At 38.0% G+C, this 24,016-nt stretch overlaps 8 protein-coding genes across 9 annotated transcripts; 2 read left to right on the forward strand and 6 right to left on the reverse strand.

Annotated features, from left to right (window-relative positions):
• Positions 1-28: 28 nt before the first annotated feature.
• Positions 29-3,062, reverse strand: LOC108975891 (protein piwi). The gene has a single exon (XM_018944696.1). It carries the CDS (start codon positions 2,949-2,951, stop codon positions 312-314), a length of 2,640 nt encoding a protein of 879 aa, XP_018800241.1. The 5' UTR covers positions 2,952-3,062; the 3' UTR covers positions 29-311.
• A 237-nt stretch (positions 3,063-3,299) lies between these two features.
• LOC108975893 (sulfotransferase 1C4) lies at positions 3,300-5,028 on the reverse strand. Its single transcript, XM_018944698.1, has 5 exons — positions 4,929-5,028; positions 4,636-4,870; positions 4,327-4,531; positions 4,147-4,273; positions 3,300-4,081 (listed from the first exon to the last, which is right to left on the reverse strand). Exons 1-5 carry the CDS (start codon positions 5,026-5,028, stop codon positions 3,699-3,701), a joined length of 1,050 nt encoding a protein of 349 aa, XP_018800243.1. The 3' UTR covers positions 3,300-3,698.
• A 119-nt stretch (positions 5,029-5,147) lies between these two features.
• LOC108975892 (probable tyrosyl-DNA phosphodiesterase) lies at positions 5,148-7,780 on the reverse strand. Its single transcript, XM_018944697.1, has 7 exons — positions 7,593-7,780; positions 7,313-7,536; positions 6,986-7,259; positions 6,812-6,914; positions 6,336-6,725; positions 5,673-6,264; positions 5,148-5,613 (listed from the first exon to the last, which is right to left on the reverse strand). Exons 1-7 carry the CDS (start codon positions 7,678-7,680, stop codon positions 5,485-5,487), a joined length of 1,800 nt encoding a protein of 599 aa, XP_018800242.1. The 5' UTR covers positions 7,681-7,780; the 3' UTR covers positions 5,148-5,484.
• A 356-nt stretch (positions 7,781-8,136) lies between these two features.
• On the forward strand, positions 8,137-9,871 carry LOC108975896 (vesicle-associated membrane protein 7). Of its 2 annotated transcripts, none has more exons than XM_018944706.1 (5): positions 8,137-8,259; positions 8,515-8,901; positions 8,960-9,188; positions 9,296-9,363; positions 9,426-9,871. In XM_018944706.1, exons 2-5 carry the CDS (start codon positions 8,698-8,700, stop codon positions 9,585-9,587), a joined length of 663 nt encoding a protein of 220 aa, XP_018800251.1. In that variant the 5' UTR covers positions 8,137-8,259; positions 8,515-8,697; the 3' UTR covers positions 9,588-9,871. The 2 variants fall into 2 exon arrangements, with proteins under 2 accessions (XP_018800251.1, XP_018800250.1); XM_018944705.1 differs by having other exon boundaries at positions 8,579-8,901.
• Positions 9,872-9,998: 127 nt separating this feature from the next.
• LOC108975897 (mitochondrial amidoxime-reducing component 1-like) lies at positions 9,999-11,679 on the reverse strand. Its single transcript, XM_018944707.1, has 4 exons — positions 11,528-11,679; positions 10,830-11,449; positions 10,337-10,623; positions 9,999-10,260 (listed from the first exon to the last, which is right to left on the reverse strand). The coding sequence occupies exons 1-4, from the start codon at positions 11,532-11,534 to the stop codon at positions 10,149-10,151; spliced, it is 1,026 nt and encodes a 341-aa protein (XP_018800252.1). The 5' UTR covers positions 11,535-11,679; the 3' UTR covers positions 9,999-10,148.
• A 27-nt stretch (positions 11,680-11,706) lies between these two features.
• Positions 11,707-14,349, forward strand: LOC108975899 (mitochondrial amidoxime reducing component 2-like). The gene is made up of 4 exons (XM_018944710.1): positions 11,707-11,764; positions 13,056-13,742; positions 13,801-14,099; positions 14,162-14,349. Exons 2-4 carry the CDS (start codon positions 13,149-13,151, stop codon positions 14,268-14,270), a joined length of 1,002 nt encoding a protein of 333 aa, XP_018800255.1. The 5' UTR covers positions 11,707-11,764; positions 13,056-13,148; the 3' UTR covers positions 14,271-14,349.
• LOC108975898 (mitochondrial amidoxime-reducing component 1-like) lies at positions 14,279-15,833 on the reverse strand. Its single transcript, XM_018944709.1, has 4 exons — positions 15,575-15,833; positions 14,876-15,477; positions 14,530-14,816; positions 14,279-14,471 (listed from the first exon to the last, which is right to left on the reverse strand). The coding sequence occupies exons 1-4, from the start codon at positions 15,579-15,581 to the stop codon at positions 14,363-14,365; spliced, it is 1,005 nt and encodes a 334-aa protein (XP_018800254.1). The 5' UTR covers positions 15,582-15,833; the 3' UTR covers positions 14,279-14,362.
• A 669-nt stretch (positions 15,834-16,502) lies between these two features.
• Positions 16,503-17,971, reverse strand: LOC108975826 (mitochondrial amidoxime-reducing component 1-like). Its single transcript, XM_018944564.1, has 3 exons — positions 17,822-17,971; positions 16,843-17,761; positions 16,503-16,749 (listed from the first exon to the last, which is right to left on the reverse strand). The coding sequence occupies exons 1-3, from the start codon at positions 17,826-17,828 to the stop codon at positions 16,641-16,643; spliced, it is 1,035 nt and encodes a 344-aa protein (XP_018800109.1). The 5' UTR covers positions 17,829-17,971; the 3' UTR covers positions 16,503-16,640.
• Positions 17,972-24,016: the final 6,045 nt, after the last annotated feature.

A 24,016-nucleotide genomic window follows, 5' to 3' on the forward strand; every position in this document is an offset into this window, starting at 1 on the left:
GGTATTTTTATTTCATTTACATTTAAAGGTAACAAAAAATTATTAGAATGTATTTGTATAAAATCAATTCAATATATATATATGCATACTTCGTTAGTTCATTTGGATTCATATCCCTTAATGCGTCGTTTTAATACACATATTGCGACATTTTCATTTACATTCTAAATGGAATTACATTTGTAGTCAAAAGAAAAAACAAAAAAAATCTCTTCATGGAATTCTTTAAATGGTCCAAAAAAACTTCTACTAATTAAAGGAAGAAAAACAAAAAAATTAAAAATGAAACTTCTTCGTCAGTTACAAATCTCTTACAAATAATATAGTTTTTTCTCAAGTGCATTCTGAGGAGGCTGGTAAAGGCTAGTAGCCACTAAAGTTGCAAGCTTCTTGGCATATTGGCATACAGCTGGAACACGTGTAGTTCCTGACCAATTGTAATACAGATGTGTCATCTTATATGTCAAAAGTTGCATTTGATCTGGTGTAAGTCGTATATTGCTGTAAACAATATTATAGCTTGTAGGAGACACCGTACCTTGGCGTACTGACTGCGATACAAGAAAGAAATCATACCGTTCCGGTAATGTTACTACATCGTCGACTATAGTACCTGGGGTGGGATTCTGACCACGATTTATAAAAAATCGTGTGTTAATTGATTTTGATACCACAACATAGGCAAACATTGGAGGTTTGTCTGACCCACAACGCTTATACTCTTGTTCGAGCTTATCCACAACATCTTTAACTTCATGCTCATACACTTGTCGTAGTGAACCTTCTCCCACGCCATCTCTGTAGAATAGAATACGTGTTGGTAATTTATTTTCATGTTCTCTGCGGTATTGCCGCAATGCTTTAGTCATCATTGGCCAAAGGCTGTTTGCCAAAACATCGTGCGAACTGCATTCTGCAACCGTGCTGTAAAAAGTAGCATTTGTTTTCATATCCATAGATGCTACCAACGCTCCGAAAGCTTTTGAACGATCTCGTGTACTTTTAGCTACATCATAGCCAATTGTCATTAAACCAGATAGTGGTAGGTCTATCATCCATGGGGTATAGCCCAACTTACAATTGATTTGTATAGCGACCTTTGTGGCTATACTCATTAGACCACGCTGATTATTGGCCGATTTTTGGGTTATTACTTGAGTAGGGATAGCACGCTCCAAGCATCCTTTCTTTTTAATTGAGGAATAACGCTCAGCGTTATTATTTGGTACCAAACAAAGGATGAGTTGTGGATCTTGACGACTACAGTCCTCCATTGCTTGTATATAAGAATGATTCCTGTCGTCATATAACATAACTTCTCGTGGCCTACTGATTCGCATCTGCATACCACTTGCCGCTCGTATTAAAGATTCAACGAAATTCCTCAATTCTCTGGAATTTCGGTTCGTAGCTATAACAGACCAACGTTCTAGTCCTCGAGATGGAGTTGTAAACAAACCGTTTTCTCGAAAATAACGTGTCCAATCGGCTTGAACACCGGCTGACTCCTTCCGGTGTTCGCTAAATACAATACGTTGCGGTTCCAAAACACGTCCGTTAAGTTCAACCAAATGACGATCTAAGGCCATATTCCAATCGTTTAGTACTTGAACACTGGCTTCTGTCTGTTGGAGTCTTTGATTAAATATTCGCAAGCGATCTATACGACGATCAGGATTCATACGCGTATGATCCGCCATAGCTCTCATAAGTTGAAAATTGCTGCGCATGGTGTCCGTTAGACCAGTAGGTCTGCACAGTTCGGGAATCAATATTATTATATCACTGCTTCCTCCTCTCATTGCTCTATCTTTTGCTTTTGAAATGAGTAGCGGTTGTTTTTGATCACGGATACGAATATGATATTTTTGGTAATAATAGTCAATGAATGACACTTCCTTCTCTTTACACTTAAATGTTTTTGTTGGATTTTTGCTGAAATCAACATCATTAATCCGATAAGTTTTATTATTATAATCAGTGAGAACTGTAAGTCCCAACACGTTACGACGAAATTCTTCTTCGAAATCCCTGGCGGTTTCTGTACACCTCTTTAAAATGTCATAAACAGTTTCAGTTCGCATAACTTTATGAGTGATTTCAGCGCAAAGTAATATGTCTCTCTCATGTTGGCGAATTGATGTTTGATAGCCTGGCCAGAGTTGCAAACGGTACTCTCGCAAATCAATTTTTGCTAGCGCATCATAAAAATTTCTGCCGACTAACTGTAACTTGAGACCCTCCATGGAACGGCGCAAAATTAAATTCAAAATCTGCAAAGATTGCCACTCTGTCATTGAAATGACACCAACATACTTTATAACAATAGTATAGCTGTCCCCAAACTTGGATTTTGCTCGAATTACAGTTTTTTCTTCTGCTAATTTACAAGATGTAAATAACTTTGTACCATCGTACAAATATCCACCTAAAGTTGCACGATGTTCTGAAAGCATTCCACCTCGAACACGCCGTAATTCAATATGCGGAGAAAAGTCAACGTGATATTGAAATATGCGCCATGTTGGTTTGGTCAGCAAACGATAGTAATTAGTTTGTAATGTAACTGGTGCACCTCCACTACCCATTTTTGTTTGGATATCGGAAGGACGTGTATGGACAATTTCATAACGCTCCCGTTTTGACGCATTATCACCGGCATCCGTACTGTCTCCTCCACCACTTCTTGAAACAGCCGAAGTTGATGGCTGATCATATTGTTCTTTGCGTGAATTTTCATTACGAGATGAAGTCGATCTTCTATCTGGTGAAATTGGTTCCTTTTTATATACTTTAGATGGACGCGGCTCATCCGATGGTTCGCGTTCTCTGCGCCTTCGCGAATCGCCTCCTCCAGCGCTGCTAGGTAAAGTTTCTTGAGGTGAATGTGACCCAGAGCCCTGTTGTTCTCGCGATGGACGTCGACGACCACGGCTTTGATCCTCAGACATATTTCTTATAATTAACACTCAAAACGCGTTATTTATATAAATTATTAAACTGAACTGACGCGAAGCCAAATTTTTGTTAACACAATTTTATATGGATTTTGTGTATTGTATGTGGACAGAAATTGCATCTTGCGGTCCGCAAGCTAAATAACTAACGAGTAGTAAAACAGAGTTGCCAAACACGATAAGTTTAAAATACGAAATTGGAGAATTATTTATATTACAGACCCTATATCATAGGAAGGATAATTTTTACCAGTGGCGTTTGAACATATTTATTTATACATTTATAACCAAAACAATATTTGTAGTTAATATGAAAATTAGATTATTATTATGATATACGTTCTCTGCAATAGTTTCGGTTAGAAGTGGTATTCGACGATTACAATACAATTATTTTGAAAAAAATTGAATGATGAAATTGTAAACATTACTGAATACAATGCCAAAAAAAAAACACGTCACGACAAATTAAAAATGGCCGAAACGACACTTAGAAATAATTTCTTCCCTATTCTAGACCCGGGTAAAATTGAGAGGATATGTTTTAATAATAACGGTGCTTAGAAAAAATAGGGTGCCCTAGAACCCATATAACTAAGAAGTCGTTTGTATCTGATGATAATACCACGGCTTTAGTCCTTGCAAAATGCGAAAGTAAGAAATGTTCGGTTATACCCGAATTTAATCCTCCCTTACTTGTTTGCATTACTTTTAGCCAAAATTTATAAACATTTTTTGTGTTTACTTATGTATATTAATTTTTGCCATATTTTCGTGAATCCACTGGTCCATACGGTTCTTTAGGTCAGTTTCATTCAAGAGCTCTTCTCGCTTTCCATTTCCACCCTTTCTAACGAAGCCAGCTTCACCCTTTAGCAAAACTCCAACATCCGCCATTTCACTTCCGTTTACTGATGGATTGTCCCGGAAATTTTTAATATCCAAATGCTGTATTAAATTTTTCAAACCCTCCGCACTGATTTTGCGATTTAAAAATGCGGCTAGTTTCAATACGACACCTCCCAAATCGGAAACCATATCTTCATAGTTAAGGATGAGTACATTTGAAAGATGACGATGTTCAACCGCTTCACTTATGTGACTGTAGTATGGCAGCCAGGGGTCTAAAAATTAATATGTCTTATAAGTACTAGAAATAGAAAGATTTTAACCAAGCTAAAAATCTTACTTAATCCACGTGAGAAGTAATCCCAAAATCGTTGGAAATCACCAATGTAGCCTTGCGTGCGGAACAGCCGATTCAAATGATAATAGGAAACAGCCACATCTTCGGGATTACGCAGTACATATATTACCTGAGTATAACTATTATATACGAAATCTGTTTAATTGTTTCATTCTTGAATACCTTGCACTTATTCTGCATAACATTTGGAGGCAGCAAAGAAAAGGGAAAATGTGTTTTTATAAACCGTCTCTTATTACATGGCCATTCGTCTAGAGTTTTGTATCCTGATCTGGAAAAATGTTCAATGAATTCCAGTTTTTTATTGTCCCAAGAATTTTCAGCTGCCAACTCAGCTTTGACTTCAGGATGAACGAACAATGAAAACCTAAGCAAATAAAAGTACAAGTGATATACATGTATGGTATGTATGTACATGTATATGTATGCAAGTTAGTACTATGTGTGCATATAACGGGGTTAAATAATTACTCAAAAAATGGAAAGCGCTCTGAGAGGGGCGCCTGTTTGGCTGCATCAAAATCTAAATTATGTTCCAATAGCCAAACTAACTCCTGAGTCCACGTGGTTCCAGATCGTGGAACTGTCGCCAACCAAATATCATCCGGACGTGCACAAAAATTATAAAAATTTTCCGCTTCCAACTTGTATTTGTGAGGAAAGAAATATTTTTCAGGACCCACTTGTACAAATCCTGTGCGCTCACCTAACAAAACACAAATGTCACTTAAAATCCAGAAGTTAGCAACAAACACGTAGAGTACCCTTGAAATACCGTAGCAGCTCAATATTTATTTCGGGAGCAACGTCTACGATCTCATAAGGAAAAGTGTACATCTTTTTCGATTGTGTTAACCGATTCATCGCTGGCGGTAAACTAAAATTTATTTAAAATAATTTGCTTGAAGATACTTTAGCTTGAGGCGATTTTAGAGAAAGTTTGCTGAAAGTGCATATTTAAAGTATATTAAAAAAAAAAAAACTTACAATAAACAATTTTCATTGCTTAATGGGCTTTGCTTAATTGCAGCTCATTTTATTATTGTTGTTATCTATGCATATAAATGCGGGAGCTTAGTGTAACAACCGGTTTTTTTTCAGTTACAAAATAAGAGCGATATTAAACTTAAGTAATGTGTGAAGAAATTTAGACAAATTAATTTTTTTCACACGGAWCAGTAATTAACTAACTGCGAAGTATATAGTAGTTATAAAATTATGTATGTGTATAATTGAAGAAGTTATTGTAAATCATGGTGTAAGTGGTAAATCTCAGTATTTCGTATTCGAACAACAAATAACAGTTGCATATATCACTAACTAATGCAAATAGTCCATCAAAAATGGTTTATCGTCCGGTGCATACGGTGTTAAGGGCACATCATAAGGTAACGGAAATGACGGTATACCATCACGCGCATGCCCTAACGGAAACGTCTCCTCTCCAATCTGAAAAAATGACTTAATGAGTCTACGACATACATAATTACTAAGTCTTAGAAACATACCACGAATCTCGGTAAGAAGAGCACACCAGCTTCAAAGTTCGAAATTCTTAAAGACGATGCTATATTAACATTTTTGTTGAAGGCTCCCCATGCTGCTTTCGATAAGTTTGCGGAGGTTAACATAAACCAGTAGATAGACTGGTCCTCCAATTTCATGCGTGTATAAGTTTTAATGTGCGGCATAGCTTGCGAACGAAAACGCTGTTTCGAACTCCATTGAAATAGATGCCCACGCAGCCAAGACTGTTTATTGTTAGTATTTGCGCCGTATGGTAAACATCCACCACCTATCAACCCATCATGACTGCTGTTAACGTTGGCGAAGCTGGGGTATATCATTTTGAAAGGTGGGAAATGTGTAAGCCCTTGTGGTCCGGAATGTTTTCGCAGACTGTTAAGAAAATCATGTTGCACCCATGATTGTATGTTTTTACCAAGAGAACCAATGCTAGAGCTTTGACATATTACGGGCGTCCTCGCATCGACAGTAGTGCAATGATTTTTAAGCAACTCTGCAACACGTGGATGTCCCCAAGGGTAACCACGCGGACCCTCCCTAAAACCACCAGGCACGGAACCGATGAAAAAAACACTTAACAGAAAAAAAGTAAAGTAAGTAAGTGTAAATAATTACAACAAAATAAGTTTTTGTTATCCACTCACTTTATCGAACTGAAATCCGTTTTGCGTATTCGTGCTATCCAAGGTTGTAACTTTGATAATTTATATTCTACCAAATACAACATAAAGTCCTGACGGAAGTTTGTGGGACTCTCTCCGGCAGTGGTGTCCACATCGGCAGGCAACGGAGGTAGTTTCGGACTCATCCAAAGGCCTTGTGTACGATTGTGCCAATCGTCTTCATATAAATTTGCCGTCGAAATTACCACACGCATACTTCCATCTGTATAGCCTAGAAGCATTACTTTGGCGTGAGATGTAGCGAATGCTGTAGGCATGTTAACTTTAACTGCCGTGACTTCTGGATGTGTTTTAGAAATATTTGCTAACTCCTGTGTTTCATCGCCATAAAGAACAAGTAACGGAGTGCCCCTGTAAAATGTTTGGTCATAAAATGAAAATTATTAACACTATCAACTAAATAATTTTATTAATTAGTAACAAAATTATTTATTTACATTATGCCCGCGAAATAATAGTGTCCAAGTAACCAGCCAATATCCACCATAAAATTAATTTGCACGGATGATTCAATTTCACCCAGGCTCTCATCAAGGATTTCTATGTTGAATATACGAAAAAATATAATAATACATATATTGACAATCATGCTAAAACACTTTGAATACAACCTAGTAGAGTTATTGTTAATGGCTCATGATGAGTTGGTTTTGAATCAGTAATAGCAGTAAGGAAAATATTGTAAGGTGCAGCGCGCTCTAGTTTTTCGGCGGCATGACCTTTTTCCAGAACTACTGGTATGTAATCCTTGACGTTTCTCGTTATTTTGCCTTTTTTAGATAGTTTGGAATTATCCACAGAAGAGGAGTTTACGTCGACTGTGGGTGCGGCGTTAATTTTAGAACAGCCGGCTTCGGGTGACTTACTTCGTTTAGTAGATTCTTGCTGAAAGTAGCAGTATTATTATACTGATATAAATGTATGAAAATATGTCTTACTTTTGTAGTACCACCATCTAATCGGTGACCTCTGCTGTCTATATCTCCATCCTTTGTTGTTGACGTAGTTTTGCTACTTGCTGCACTGCTAGGACCTGCTTTTGGAAACAGCTTTTCGAGTAATTTCAACTGAGTTTCTATTAATTCCGCAGTCATAAAGAGTTCATCAGGAATTACATATTTATTGGTAGTAGGGTCCAATCCTTTTGCATAAATATCGTCCACTGCAATGGTTGAATTATAATTTACAAAAATGTTTTTTGTTAGAAATACTACATACAATGAGGATGTGAAAATTCCCCAAAGTGTATGGGATTTTTCCTGTAGCACTGCTCCCCATATGGACATTTCTTTAGTTTTGTAGTCATTAAGAACTGCAATTTTAAGCAGGTAAAAACTGTTTTGAAATTTGCACGAAGTTAATGCGAAAAAGTCTACAAGAAGCAACAAACAGTTTAAGGTGTAACAGAGATGCCAACAACCTGAAAAAAGAAACTAGAAATAAAAAAGTCTACAAGAAAGAAGAAACAGTTTAAGGAGTAACAGAGATGCCAACAACCTGAAAAAAGAAACTGTTACCAGAGATCGTATATCATATAAACGTTCTCTGTCGCAGCGATTGCAAAACACGATTGCTTAAATGAATAATTGGTCTGCAAATAAACGACAACTGCATACTTGTTATCCTACCAAATTCATTACAATTTTATTTACTCTGCATAGTAGTTTTTCACTTTTGCGAACACCAGCTTTGAATTTGCCTTACCGATTATATTTCTAAATACTATGTATCACTCTGTAACCTGCTTTATCGCTTTTCATATTTTTACAACAACGCAAATAATTTTGACAGAGAATAAATGCAGTTGCATTTTATATTTTCAACGAAGTAAAGATAATGTGAATTGCTGACCTTTGGTTGCAGCTACAATTGTGAAATTTGAGATGTGAGTAAAATTAATTGCACTAAATAGCCGAGTGAAGTTATAATTGTTTATACTTTCTTAAAAATTAATTATGAGGCAGTTGTGTAGTATGTAAATATATATTTTATGCAAGGCTTCTTTCTGGCTGCCACATATCTTACTATATTACCTGCGACACTTAAGTAAATAGAAGTTGTAGGGGGAAACCCGTCAGTTGTTGCATTTTATTATGATGCGTCACTGTATTATTGTTACTGTTTTCTCTTCTTATCCTAGCCAATTAAAAGAATCAAAACAAAAAAAATTAAACACTAAAAAATTGATTATTCTTCGAAAATAGCTGCAACATACTTCAAATCCTCAAAAACTACAGAAAACGTGGAACAGTAGTGAGAAGACACAGTCTTGGGTTGAACTTGGAAACTTTGTCACTTTAGAAGTATTGATATTCTAAACAAAATGCCTATTCTATACAGTGTAATATCTCGGGGCAGCACCGTGCTAGCTAAATATGCGGAGTGTGTGGGAAACTTTGCCGAGGTCACCGAACAGATAATCTCTAAAATCGCCATGGAGAATCATAAATTGACATATTCGCATGGCGAATATTTAATACATTATATATGTGAAAATCGCATAATCTATATGTGCATCACAGACAACGTAAGTGCAACGTATTTGTTTAAATAAATGTGTAATAAAAACCTAATCACTTTTGTAGGAGTTTGATCGTACACGAGCCTTTTTATTTCTGGCTGACATTAAACAGAAATTTATACATACATATGGACTACAAGTGGCGACAGCTATTGCCTATGCAATGAATACGGAGTTTTCAAAGGTACTGGCGGAACAAATGACACATTTCAGTCAGTCGCGGGAGGTGGACATGATTTCGCGAGTCCATGGTCAAATTGACGAATTAAAAGATATAATGGTGAAAAATATAGGTATGTTAAATCTCACAAAATGTTCCTAAAACTAAATGAAATCATAAGTCATACTTAAAGCAAAATTAAGATTTAGTTCTAATATGTTACACGTTTCCTACTTATAGATAGTCTTCGTGATCGAGGCGAAAGATTGGAATTGCTTGTGAATAAAACGGAAAACCTTAGTAATAATGTAAGTAATAATATTACTGCATTTGAAGCAGCATATTTATCATTCATTATTTTATTTTATAGTCTGTTGCATTTCGTAAGGCATCACGTAATTTGGCACGACAAATGTTCTGGAAAAAGGTTCGCATCTATGTAGTGGTGGTGTTAATAATAATATTTGTAATCTATGTGATTATAAGTATGTTCTGCGGTGGTCTGGCATGGCAGAGCTGTATTGCAAACTGAAGTACTCCAAAAGTTTTCCATGCAAATTTATTCTAAATACCATACGTATTTACATTTTGAATATCACATATTTATATTAAACTAAAATCTTTGTTTAACTTTATATTATTTTTACCATCATTATTTACGTATATGCATGCGAATATGTATTTAATATTCCGAACAATTATTCTTTTTGTTATACGTTTTATGAGTCAATGCGCTAAGCATTGTAGATGGGTCATTGGCGAAGTTGAGTATAAGAAAATAATCACATTTACTGATTTAAAGTGCACACGAAATAAGAGAATATATATACAATATATATTTTTTTGTACATACACATGTAAAAAAGTATGTATGTGCTAAAAAAAGCGTTATAATATAACATTAAATAAAGCAGAGCTATACATTTAAATATAAAGAAGAAAATAATCGCTGGAATTCGATATTTTATTAAATATGTATTTACATTCGTTGTAAAAGCAAAAGAAATCATAAAGCCAAATTAAACTGTTTAACGTGTTATAAGATATATATTAAATATGTGTGTAAAAGACAATATGCAAGATAAATATCATCTCATTTTTGTACGCCAACGTAAACTACATCACCACGTTTTATTTTCCCTCCCTGACGTAGCCCCAAATGTATGCCCAACACGGGACTTGGATTATTCTCAAAGCAGCGATACCTAAAATCAGTTGTTGCAACGGCATACAAATATTTTTATTTGCTAAATAGGGAAAGTGCTACCGAATGCTACTCACGTTTTTAACGTTTTCAAAGGATTATTTTCCGGATCACGCTCACCGGTCTCCGGATTGATGTTGGGCAAAATGCAGCGACGGCATGGCGCCACTCTGCGAAATACCGCCTCATTGCCGACTTTAACCCAATCGTAAGAGTCCTCAGCGTATGGCTCGTTCTTATCCATTTTTAAATAAAAACCACCACGGAACTGAATTGGCTTTATGGGGCGCGGTAGTCGTTTATTGAGATCATCAACAGAAGACAAATTCATCATCATGTAACTGGTAGCATCAGCAAAGGCGCCCTGAAAATGTTAAATTCTGTCTTCTATCAATATAATTTACAATGTCTGATAAGAAATTGATACAATGTATGAATAACAAACAGCGGCTGTACCCTCATTAAGCGATAAGATAATTTACGGTTTATGTCGTAAGAACTCTTGTTTGCCAAAATATTGCAAATATACAAATGTATGCATTGAGCGGATAGCTAAAAAGGTTTGCCTACCGTGTCTGATTTTTTGATGTGCGGCTCTTTGGCCAAATCCTTGTCGATTGGCTTCAGAGGCTGCTGATATGGGTGATACACAAGTTTCAGACCACTCTCCTGACCAAGTATAAATTGTGAAAACCACTTGTCATACTTTTCGCCACACAGCATCGCATCTAGTTTCGCACCAAACACAGCTGTATGTATGTCTCTGCCCGGTGCTTCCTCAATCAGCTTCTTGAAATCCAACTCCAAAGTATCCATGCCTGGTGCATTGATTTCGAGTTTTGTCGGTGTGACCAGTCTGGAATTTATCAGCACCATTTTGGGATAGCCACGTGCCGTTATCATTACGTCATCTTTGTCGACCAGCATCAAAGCACGATCGCGGCAACCTTCATAGCGTAGACCGAGTATTTCGCATTCCAGTTCAGTGCCCTCGGGGAATTTGAGCGGCGCACAAGATTTAATTGGGAAGAACTCGAGCATTTCCAATGTACCCACACGTTGCCATTGCTCTGGTATAGCATTATCTTTCCAATATTTGTAATACAGATAGGAGGCGCCTGATAGTGCGGTCACCCCAACCCCTATACCGATGCTCAATAGCAGCTTAGATGAGACGCCAGTGGCGGGATCTGTGTCAAGAAAATGTAAAATGAAGCAATGCGCATATATTTGGCTGAAATAAATCTTATTTTCTTATATTTTATTACTGGTCATTCTGCGTAGTTTCTGTGGGCACTTTTGTGGCACTTAGTATCTGTAATTGAATCTGAAGTGCACTAGTTAATAATTTGCTGCAAACTTTTAAAATGTTTAATTAAAGCCGTTAAGTGTAGAATAGACTTGTTAGTCTTTATTCGAATATTTCTGATGAGCAACTGAGAAAAGCTTTTGCCCATACGCTGAAGACAGATGCACTAGTGTTCTCTCTGCGATGTTAAATGTATGTAAGTACGTATGTATGTGTTTGCAAGCAAATGCTTTGTCTTCTCGCAAAGTAAAAGCACAAGCAAAGGCAAGTCAGCAAGGGGTTGTGGGAGTATCAACGCCCCCATTTAATAATACTTACTCTCTAAAAGACGATTATGGCTAGAGAAATACCATAAGAAGGAAATATTATTACAGTAGTATTTATCAGCTTTCTTATCAACCGGAAATGGAATAGCTCGACAGCTGGTATTCATTAATTTGCAAAATAATTTGTTTGTTATAGGAGTAGAAAAGATTTCCCAAATAATTCTAAAGAATGTTGTTTTTGTAGCGGCATAAGGAGTGATTTCGAAAAATGGTGCCGAGTTGACAGCCCTTGGCCGCATAAAAAAACGGATCCGTGCCGAATACATAAACCTGACTGTTTTCGGAACAAAATGGTGATTTTAAGGACAATGCTTGACAGGGTTTTCCGGTTACATAGATCCGTTCGTGGAGAAAACGGATTTATCGCTTTGGTTGTCGTTGTTTCGGTCATAACGCTGTGATTGCGCAACCAAGTAACTTATTTTTTAACGATTTTAATTTGTCGAAATTTTACTGGTAGTGCTCTCTTATTGAAGAGGTGCTACTGCCCACTCAACCTGAAGCAAAACAGAGTATCCAAAGAATTCATATAGTCCTATATAAGTACCTGTACTTAGCAATAAAACCCCCATAACTATAAGAAAAGTACTACGCCCGACGTAGAAATCAATCTCCGAATATGTCTGGATTTAAAAGTGTTACCCTTTTTACCCTCCCCGAATGGCAATGTTATTTCACTGTACAGTGAAAATTTCGTCTTCAAAAATGTATATAGCACAATATTTCTTAACCCTTGCGGGATAAGGCGTTTTTTGGCATCTTTAAGAGGCATATTGAGTCCAATGCTCCAAAAAAAGTATTGGGGGACCATAACAACTACAATAACCATGACACTACGAAATAAATATTCTCTAGTTCGTTAAAACATGAAATACAATTTTTCTCATAATTAAAAATGATATAAAGTATCTATATATTTTCCTAAGAAATAAGTATTGGCAACTCAAGAGGTAGTAATGGGTCACTGTTCCACTTTAGAACTTTTCTTTTTTGTCACTTGCCATCTTTTCCCCATATGGGAAGTTGAGTTACTATGGACGAAGCCCCGCTGACCCAATCTCACCTCTGAAGGGTTAAGCGCGGAGAGGTGCTTATCAAAAAAATTAATGATATGTTAATTGTTTATTATTTATACTTATTGCTTTCTTTATTTGTACTCAGTACGGGAGGCGTACAAGCAGTGACAGCGTGATTCGTGATGACCGATTGATTAAGAAATAAAAAAACGATCAGAAATCGAACTCATTTACACATATGTATACTATACACAAATTAGTAGTAGAAATGCGGTCGTTGGGAGTTATCGCTTGGGCTGGCCTTAGCATTGGCGCTGTCGTGGGTGGCATTACAATTTGGTTGGCAAACCGCAAGCGAAACAGCAGACGTCGCCAACTACCCAGAGCTGATGAATGGCAACATTTGGGTACACTGAAAATAATAAATTTTTACCCCGTCAAAGGGGGTGCGCCCATAAGACTGGAGCAAGTAGAATGCTCTGAGTTGGGTCTGCAGTCCAGCGGCGTTTGGGATCGTTGCTTGGTGGCGTACGATAAGTGTGGCGCAGTGGTATTTGCTGGCTCCTATCCACGCATGCTCAGTGTACATCCCAAGATTGTGAGTGAGAAAGTATTGCGTTTGGAAGCGCCAAATATGCCACCTATAATTGTGGACCTGAATGAGTTACTGAGGGAACCATATGCAGTTTTAGAAAAACGAAAAAATGACAATGTGAAGCGTTTGGTAGAATGTCCAGCCGAACACCATGAGTGGCTCTCACGCGCTGTGCTCCAGCGTGAGCATGGGTTGCTGCTGTACGTGAAATTACAACCGAATCCGGGAGAGAAGCTGGTGAGTTGGAATAGTTAACAAATCGAAGTATATCTTTACTTTTTGCAAATATGTTTAGGATATTGCTCCAGTTATGGTAATGCACGAACGTTCCGTGCAAGAGCTGAATGAACAATTGAGCGGTAAAACGAAACCAGTGGATTGTCAACAGTTCCGTGGTAATATCGTGGTCGATAGCAATGCGAATGTACTACCGTACAGCGAAGATAACTGGTTCTGGTTACGGATGGGTGTAGATGTTGAAAGCTCGGTAGTTATGCGCTACAACTCGGACTGCTTGCGTTGTATTTTGGTAAATGTGAATGTGGAGAATTATACGAGAAACCCTGATTTCGAACCGCTAAGAACGCTAAAGAAGTAAGTAACTGTTTTCAGAAATTTGGAGCTTAACTACATGAGATTTATATGGCCTTTTGCAGATATCGGCTGCGTCAAAATCCTAAAGAACCGTCCATGGGTGTTTATTTTGATGTTTATAAATGTGGAACTCTGAAGATTGGGGAGCAAATCTACGTCAATTATGCGTAAACAAAATGTATATAGAAATATTTATATATATATATTTACATTCCTCAGTAAAAGAGTCTTTCAAAATATTACATTGTCTTAAGTAAAATACCTCACTTATCCTCTATATAAACTACTGCGTTCTTCTTGACAATTCCGGCAGAGCGCAGGCCCAAGTGTATGCCAAGGGCTGGGGTTGCGTAGCCTTTGAACAAGCGATACCTCGAAATACAAAAACAATGAGCATACAAATTCGACTTAGAGTACATGCCAAACTCACTTCTTGAGCGTATTCAACGGTTCGCCATCGGGATCACGTATTGCCGTATTCACATTTATATTCGGGAAGATACAGCGAGTACATGGTGCTACCACACGAAAGATGACTTCATCGCCGATCTTCACCCATTGCCAATGATCCTCAGCGTAAGGCTCGTCAGTGTCCATTTTCAGTTGGAAACTACCACGGAACTGCAATGGATCCACTGGCTGCGGTATGCGAGTATTAAGCTCTTCAATTGAGGCCAAATTCATCAGCATATAGCTGGTAGCATCGTTGAAGGTGCCCTTATAAATACAATCGGATAATTTTAATTTAAAAGGCTAAATACTTTAACTGCACTTACACGATCGTCTTTCAAAATGAATGGCTGTCGCACCATGCGTGAGTTGATGGCTTTCACCGGCTTCTCAAGCGGATAGTGCACCAGACGCATGCCACTCTCCTTATCGAGCAGATATTTGGACAGCCACTTGTCATATTTTTCACCGACCGAACGCACTTGCACCGGTGTGCTCCACACCATTGTTTTCAGTTGCTCACCATCGTCTTTTAAAGCGCCCAAATCCAACTCGATTGTCTCCATGCCAGGTGCGCTTAATATCAGGCGGTGAGGCGCCAACAACTTTGTGACAATCAAGACCATGCGTGGATAAACGCGTGCGGTGATCATTTCATGCGAGTCATTGATGACCATTAGCGTACGATCGCGGCAGCCCAGATATTTCAAGCCCAATATATCACAATCGATCGCCGTATTGTCCTCCAATTTTAGTGGTGCGCATGATTTTATTGGAAATATGTTGATTTGTTCCAAAGTGCCAACACGACGCCATTTATCGGGCACTGTGTTGCGTTTCTTCCATTGCAGGTAGCACCAGTAAGTCAGCCCAGTGGCAAGCGTGACCCCAATACCGATGGCAAGTTTGCTAGTCGCGCTTGATGTATCTGTGGGTACGAATTTATTGTATGTAACATACATATGTATGTGTGTTATTGTGGGTATAAATTGCGGTCTAAAGGTGTGAAACAGAGGTGTACTTACTTGACATCGCGATTATTGGCTTGTTGTTTGTATTGCGATTCGATAAGATTTACTCGTTTCGTATTTAAAATGTAAGGCAAGTTATACACCACCGCGATCGAGGACTAATTAAATTAACCTCGTTCAAAAGTCACTTACAAACTGCCGGCTATCGAATTCTGACTTAATGGAAAAACTGAATTACGGAAAGAGCAGTTTTTGCGAGAGCAGTGCAAACGGATAAATTAGCGAATATGTGAGGTGCGCAGCAAAGTGCAGCTGCGATTGTTTGTTTGGTGGCTCATAACCTCTCCCTCTACATTGTTTTTAGAGAGAGAATATACTTTTTTGCAATAAATACTGTTCGACAACAAAGCGCAGCAAATACCGGTCTGATCGGCATTAAATGAAATAAGAGAATGAGTAGAGACAACTAGTTTCTCATTGAGACTATTATGTGTCGATAGACACTTTAGATAAATATGTGTTTACGTATGTATATTAGTGATCATTCAACATTTTTTATTTGTTATCAGTTCGAGTGTGTTGAAAGGGTCAATCGGGTCCGACAAAATATCGCAGCCGATTGGAAGTTGCAGCACGACAACGCCCCGTCTCACACCGCTTTTCTTGTGAACGGCTATCTAACCACAGCCGGCATCCCAATGCTTCCGTAGCCGTCCTACCGCCAAGATGTGGCCCGCGGACTTTTTTGCCGATCAAAGGCAAGCATTTATTCATTTGTGGGATGAGAGACATCTTGTACTACATATGTATGTCTATAATCTGTGGTCATGACACGTCCACTCAGGATATTCGGACAATCATTTATTCGTTACCTTCGGGGTTTGAGATAATAATTTTTAGTCACTTCCTTTTATGAATGTTTTCAATTTTTTTTAAGCAATTTTAGTAACTAAATATAAAACAAATAGTTTGTTCTGTAGAACTGATAAACAATCACCCGAGCATTTTTGATTAAAATTAATCAGTTCTTGACCATAAGTGGCACAAAATCTTGATAAATTTTTTGCTGAATGATTGCAGACAGCAATTTTAATACAATAAAATTCCACACATACTCCGCCTACTCGTCTTCTATATAGATGACATCCCCTGCTTTCACTATACCAGTCTGTCGTAAGCCCATTTGGATGCCCAAAGACGGACCAGTTTGATGAGGCCACAGTCGGTACCTGTACACAAACAAGAAGAAATTGTCAATGTCCACAAAAAACTACATTGTAAAAGAGCGAAACTAATTAGAAGAGCGCAATCAGAGTACTCACTTGTTTAGCGTTTTCAACGGTTCACCGTCCTGGTCACGTTCACCGGTGAAAATATTTGTGGTGGGAAAAATACAGCGAGTACACGGTGCGAGCACGCGAAAGATAGTATTTTCACCAATTCTCACCCACTTCCAATTATCCTCTGCGTACGCCATTTCTTCGTCCATTCCCAACTGAAAGCTACCGCGGAATTGCAACGGATGCGCCGGATGTGGTATGCGCGTGTTCAAGTCTTTCACCGAGGCCAAATTGATGAGCATATAACTGGTGGCGTTGTTAAAGGTGCCCGTGTCGTCGCAGGTCACCAGCGGTTGGTGTATCATGCGCATATTGATGGCACGCACCGGCTTGCGGTACGGGTAATAAGCCAAACGCATGCCACTTTCCTGTCCGAGTAGGAAACGCGAGAACCACTTGTCGTAGCGCTCACCGCAGAGTAATGCTTTGATTTTGGCGCCAAAAATCGAGGTGTACACACCGCGACCCTGTGACTGCTCCAACAAGTGCGAGTAGTCCAACTCGAGGTCTTCCATATCGGGAGCGGTGAAGACTACACGCGTCGGCGATAACATTTTGGGATGCACTAAAACCAATTTGGGATATTGGCGACCGGAGATCATTTGATTTTGATCACCGACCAGCATTAACGAACGATCGTGCGCGGCATTGAAGCGCAGACCCAACAGATCACAGGTCACTTCATCTTCGGGGTTCAATTCGAGTGGACCTGCGGATTTCAGCGGATAGATATTCATTCGATCCACCACGCCTATGCGCCGCCATTTGTTGGGCGGACTGTTCAGGCGCCAAGTGCTGTAGATCCAGTAGGCAGCTGCTACGAAGATCACGAATAATGCCGCATTGACGCTGTGAATTACGGCGGTGGTGGTGGTTATGGTACACAGGAAGAGCAATTGCTCTGCTTACGAAAGTACAATAAGTAATAAATCTAGTTTTTAAATATTTTTATAGCACTCACTTGCCATCCTGTCCTTATGCTAACCCTTATTTTATTTTACACTTTCTCTGTTTTTGCTACAATTAATCAAAGTACTTGATTAAAAAATAAAAAATAATAACAACAATGTTTGTGATAAAGAATAATCTTATTGTGTTACTTTCAMAATGTCTAAAGTGTTGAGCAACTGAAGCCGGTATGCGTAAAATTTCGGAAAAATGCCATTTATAACATTGTGGACACGGCGATATCGGAAATCTATATATAGTTATTAGTTATTATTTTGGTTGTGGCCAGTATCAGAGCTCTAGTTGTTAGAATGCGGTACGAACACATATGAAATCGAGAAGTCAGTGGTTTTATCGTGCAAATTTCAATGTTGGTCGTTTTTCGCTCAAATTTAATACGCTATATATTATATGCGATTTTGTTAATTTCGAACTTCTTGTTGATAACATTTGTAGTAAATCTGATGCATTAGATAAATTTTCTTTTTAATTTCGCTTTTAGATCTATTGTATATAATGCTGTATGAATGTATGGTGCTATTACTGAATAGTAAACCATAAATAGCCCAATATAAAGATTTGTTATTAATAAGATGTTGACAAAATTTTAGCTTTCAAGAAATTATTTGAGATTTATTTTTCGCGATATAATGATTTTGATATATGTGCGAGGAATTCGGCTAGTTTGAGATAAATCAAAGTCAAGAAGGTATGGGGAATTATTCACTTCCTTCTCTCATCTCTCGCTTATATGGAGGACAGGTAAATTTGTTTTCCTAGGTTGGTACAACTGTCCTTAATTATGATGCCAAAAATTAGCACGATCTGTCAACCAGTGTATTTACAGCAGGTGTTTATGTCAGTCGACCTCAGCTCTTGCGTCGAATTAGTTTTGATGTCTTCAATTAACTCAAAACGGTTTCCCCGGAGTGGTTTTTTTAGTTACAAGAATAGCTAGAAGTCACATGCAGCTAAATCAGGTGAATACGGTGCTTGCTCAATGATATTTGTTGAGTGTTTGACCAAAATTTAACAAAAAAACACTGCAAGCGACAAGTGGCAGATGAGAGAGGGAAATGAAGAATTAAGCAAACTTTCTTGACAGCTTTGCGTATAACTTGTTTTCATTTGATTATTTCGTTTTAATTAACGGGTGATCCAATTTGAACTTATCAACTTATTTTTGTTGAGTATTGTTTGTCATTCGCGGTAAGACTTACGCCTGGACAACGTTTACAGATCGTTCAACTTTATTAGGGAAATTCACGTTTTATAAAGAATGTGTTTCGTGGGCTTCACAAAGCTTATGGTCAACATAATCACACATCTTTAGATTCATCATTCTTTATTGGAAAATATTCGACCGAATAAACCACTTCCAGGACGAAGGGTTCGCATCAACTCAGACTGGCATATGGATCGACTTGACGGACTTTATGTCGAGATCCTTACTTGAAAGCATACAAAATACAGCTTGTGCTCGACCTATCCAAGCGACATCGCTTCGCTCTTTGGCCTCTGGAAAATCCGACGTTATCGTTTTCAACTTTTGTTTAGCGATGAGGTCTATTTCTGCCTCAATGGGTATGTAAAAAATGCCTGCATTTGGAACGAAAAGAAACCTGAAGAGTTTCAAGAGTGCCATTTAATCTAAAAAAAAAAAAACAACGTTTTGCAGTGGTTTGTGGGCCATATTTCTTCAAAAATGATGGCAGTGAGAACATAACAGTCAATTGCGACCGTTATCGCGCCATGATAACCGACTCTTTGATGCCTGAAATTGAATCTCGTGATCTTGGCGATATTTGATTTCAATAAGTCGGTGCCACTTCTCAGACATCTCATCAATCATTGGATTTATTGAGGGAACACTTCGGTGAGCGGTGAGCTAATTTCACTTTTTGTGCTGGTCGGTTGGCCCCGAAGATCATGTGATACCACACCGTTAGACTTTTTCCTGTGGATATATGAAAGTCTAAAGTATACGTGGACAATCCTTCTTCGCCTCCTCTACGTACTTAATAACTTCCATAAAAGAACTGGATTTCGATCGTTTAGTTTGTATGAAAGATCACATAGCATTGTGGTTTGATTTGACAAATTTCTAAGACATTTCAGCATTGCCATGGGCAATAATCGATGCCAAAGTTCTCGTCAAATAAAAATGATTCCATCCAATGCTTCTTTTTCAAGGCAGTTATAGCAATCCTTACGGGTGCAAAATTTCAGATCGATACCTAAAACCGTGAGGGACTAGTTTGCGTATATATAGACAAATGGACATGGCTAAATGTTTTTCTTTTCCTTGATCTTCATAAAATTATAAACCGACACTAATAGAAGCTGTAGTCAAAGATCATTTCTCCTATAGTACTTCGTAGAAGGTACGTAAGGTATTTACGTTTCTCACCGGCTTCTAGTAAGATAGAAAGGTCGTTTTTGAACAGTGATGAATGACAAACACTATTTCAATCAAAAGAAAGTTTCAGACTCCGCGTCGGATTAAAATTTGTAGGATCCATAACTTGGTAGATATATATGGATGTTTATCCGACATTCAGGGGATTAACCGCATTGACTCATTTTATTCTTTACTAAAAGTCTTTGAATTTTGAAGTAAATGACGACATTAACGAATCTATTTTATTGTACCTTTAACTGAGTAGTATATTTTGGGAACTTCGGTAGAGTACTTCATATGGTAGAAAACATTATACAAAGTAGATTGTTAAAGATACAATATAAATATAAATTTTGGTTGTCAAAGAATTTAGAATGCCTTACATTTTTCTCGCTTGACTCACGTTCAAACAAAAACTACTGATAAATTCATTGAACCAAACTAAATTTGGCGAGACAAAATTTTATATATATACGGATATGGATGGCAAATAAAATTGATATAATAATAAAACATATTTGACGGAATTGTTTAAATGAAGATTTATTGGGAGAAACACATAGACTGAAAAAGAAAGCTTCAAAAAGAAGCATCAAACAGCGGAAATATTGCCAGTGCTGCGGATATGGCGAAACTTATAGCGGGACCTAAACCAACGTGCTCACTTACCAGCAGAAATTGACGCTGCAGACATTTGAAAAAAAAGCAGACGCGCAAAAAATTGACTGTCTGCTTGGTTGCGCGCGGGGGAGGTAACTCAAGAACTTTCTTTAAATGATACATTTAGTGCCAAAAAAATGGCCGAATACTTCGAATTTCGTTGAAAAATAAATATGTTTTACAAAAATGGAATTCACAGCGAAGAAAAAAGAGGAAAAGTGCGGAGTTACCGTATTTTAATGAAAATAGAGAGAGGCGAGTGAAAAACGCAAACACTGGACAGCAAATATGAAAATATGTGGGATGCAAACAATAAACTTACGCTTCCGGCCGGCAAACATCGACACACACACCAACGCAGACAAAAGCTTGTGCAAGCAAAATAACTACAAACAGGGCGCTGCATCGACGCTCGTCTGCTGCATTTCCGTGAAATGAATTGATGAGCAACGCTGCGCCGGATATGGCCGCACAATGCAGCGCAACGCTAGCGGATGGGACAGTGCGATACTGAAAGGAGCCAGAGAATTAACTGCAACTGCTGAGAGGCGACAGTGTGTGTCCGGCGCATGTGGGTGAGGGTGTGTGTGGCTGTGTTGAAGTATGTTGGCTGACAGTTGCTTATTTCGAGATGTGGGCGCAGCGCTGCTGGTCACGTAATCAAGCGGACATTGTGTACCTACAAATATTTTGCACACACATACACGCGCATGTACGCACATGCTGCTCCATCTACATGCTTGCGTGCTTTTCTATTTGTATATTCATCAACCGTTTACTCGGCGTGTTTCCCTGTTACCACAGGCCCTTGGCCGTCTACGATGTGGCAGCGAAGCAATTTCATGCTATTTCCGTTTCATATTAAAGCGACATTAAAATTTGCTTGCGTGAACCAAAGAGCAACAAAAGCAACAAGCACAAGTAAGTGAAAAATGTGCTGATGGCAGCAATGCATCGATTGCGGTTGCAATGCGAAACGGAAATGCAACGGCCTGGCCGGATAAGTGTACATAAATTGGCACAGAGTTGATGAGCTACTGGCTGCTGCCAGCCTGTTGGCTATTGGTTGTTGGCGATCAGACGAAGCCAAGTCGGCACCTACACACTTCTGTGTGCTCGCGAGCATATGTAGGTGCATAGTCATCATAGTTTGCACGTACAGATGTCACCGATAACAGTATTCTATCAGCGGCAACATGGATGGCTGCTGTTGATGACATTGTCGATTATGTTCGTGTTAGAGTTGACAATGTAGTTTTAGTTGATGTTTTAGCCAACATTGTTCTTGTTGTTGCTGTTGTTGTCGTAGTTGCCTCTGGCATATTTGCTCTTTTGTTGCACATCAGCACGTTAGCCGGCATGGCCACCATTGCAAAGTGACAAGTGCAATGGACAAACTGCTGCCGGCAGCGCTCGTTTACGGACCGTCATGTTGTATGAGTAATTTTCATTGCACAACCCCGCGCCAAGTGCGGCTGCATTGACGGTTGTAAATTTGTCAGTTGCATTTCGCATATTTGCAGGCATGAGGGGCAGGCAGCACTAAAGCTGAAGTATTGTAAAGGCGGTGGAGCGGTGAGGCGGTTAGGTTTAATTAAAAACGTTCTTAGAATGTTGACGCAGTCAAAATTCAATCATCAGACTGATTACTCGCAATGTTTTTTGTGGTCGAGAGAGGGGAGCCGATTCGTTAGCTCTTTGTGTACACGCCAAGTTCCAGCGGCATTATTTGATATTAAAGCGAGATTTTGAACTGAACTTTTCACCGCCACTTTTGAAAATATAGTTTTTTGTAGCAAAAAGCTGTTACTCGTAATATTATATTAAAAAAAGAAGTGACCTCGCCTTTCGAAAATTGTAATAAACTTTGGTGAAATTATTTTCTCGGAAATTTTTAATTCTTTTAAGTCCACGAATATTGCGAGTTGTTTTTATTAAAATTTAAAGAAAGGGAAATGAATATAAACATTAATTAAAATATGCTTTTTACTCAGTGATTGTGTTGAATTGAATTTTTTATTGTTTACGACTCACTACATCATGATACATATACATATATATTACAAATTGCAGTTTGAGCTGTGAGATATAACCAATACATAACCAATGTATATCCACTGTATAACCAATATATAATCACTTTACTGGTTTCTATTACATCGTTTTTTCTTTGGCTTTCAACTGATGAAAAGTGATGAAAAGTGATGTTACGTTTTTTTAAGTTTTAGGTGACGATATTTTCTTTATAAAACTTTGCCCTTCAACCGTTGAATACTTCTGCAACCGTTGCAACGCGTTGGGTGTATAGTTAATTTTGCTCTTCAATTTAATAGCGTTACTTCAACAACCGCAGAAAATTATTATTTTTTTTTATTTTCGTACATTCATGGATTCGCTTGTTGCTGAAATGCGGTTAACCGCAAAGTAGCCGAAAATGCATTAAAGCAACCGCAGCATTTCCATTTATTTTATCATGCACGTACAGTTATGTATGTAAGTATATTTTGCATATTTGTTATATAATGTAAAATTCTTGATAACATTACATATTTATTTATAGTACGATGAATGTGGAAAAAACACAATACTAAATATTTTCTATAATAACAAAAGTCGTCTTGTTCTACAGCGATTATTTTACATGTGCAACTGTACGAATAAAAATTGACTGAACTAAACATTGAAAGCTAAAAAGTGAAAATTCCGACACTTACCATCTAATTAAATTAAATTGAGAAACTATTTTGCTTAGATTGGTATTTTTTATATTCTTGTGAAGTTTTGTCTCCATATATCAATTAGTGTGTGTTTGGCAGCTGTTTGTTTACGACTCGAAAAGTTTATGTGGCGATTCTGCCATGGAAAAAAATTAAATAACCAGTTTGGTTGAAATTTTGTGTTTTGGAGAGTCTACTTTAGGACGAAGACAAGTATTTGATTAGCACAAAGCCTTCAGTGAAGATCGTGAAGTCATCGAAAAAGTTAAAGAAACAGTCTTTAAAAATCGCCATGTTGGCATCAGGGAGAGCTCAGAGAATCTCAACATCTTTTTTGGATCGATTCAACACGTTTTGATTAATGTTTTGGGAGTGAATCGACCCATGATAGATTTCTACTAAAAGACCTGAAAGGTTTGATGTCAAATAA

Source organism: Bactrocera latifrons, unplaced genomic scaffold (assembly GCF_001853355.1).
Source record: "Bactrocera latifrons isolate USDA-ARS-PBARC rearing strain unplaced genomic scaffold, ASM185335v1 scaffold_7, whole genome shotgun sequence".
Classification (NCBI taxonomy): domain Eukaryota; kingdom Metazoa; phylum Arthropoda; class Insecta; order Diptera; family Tephritidae; genus Bactrocera; species Bactrocera latifrons.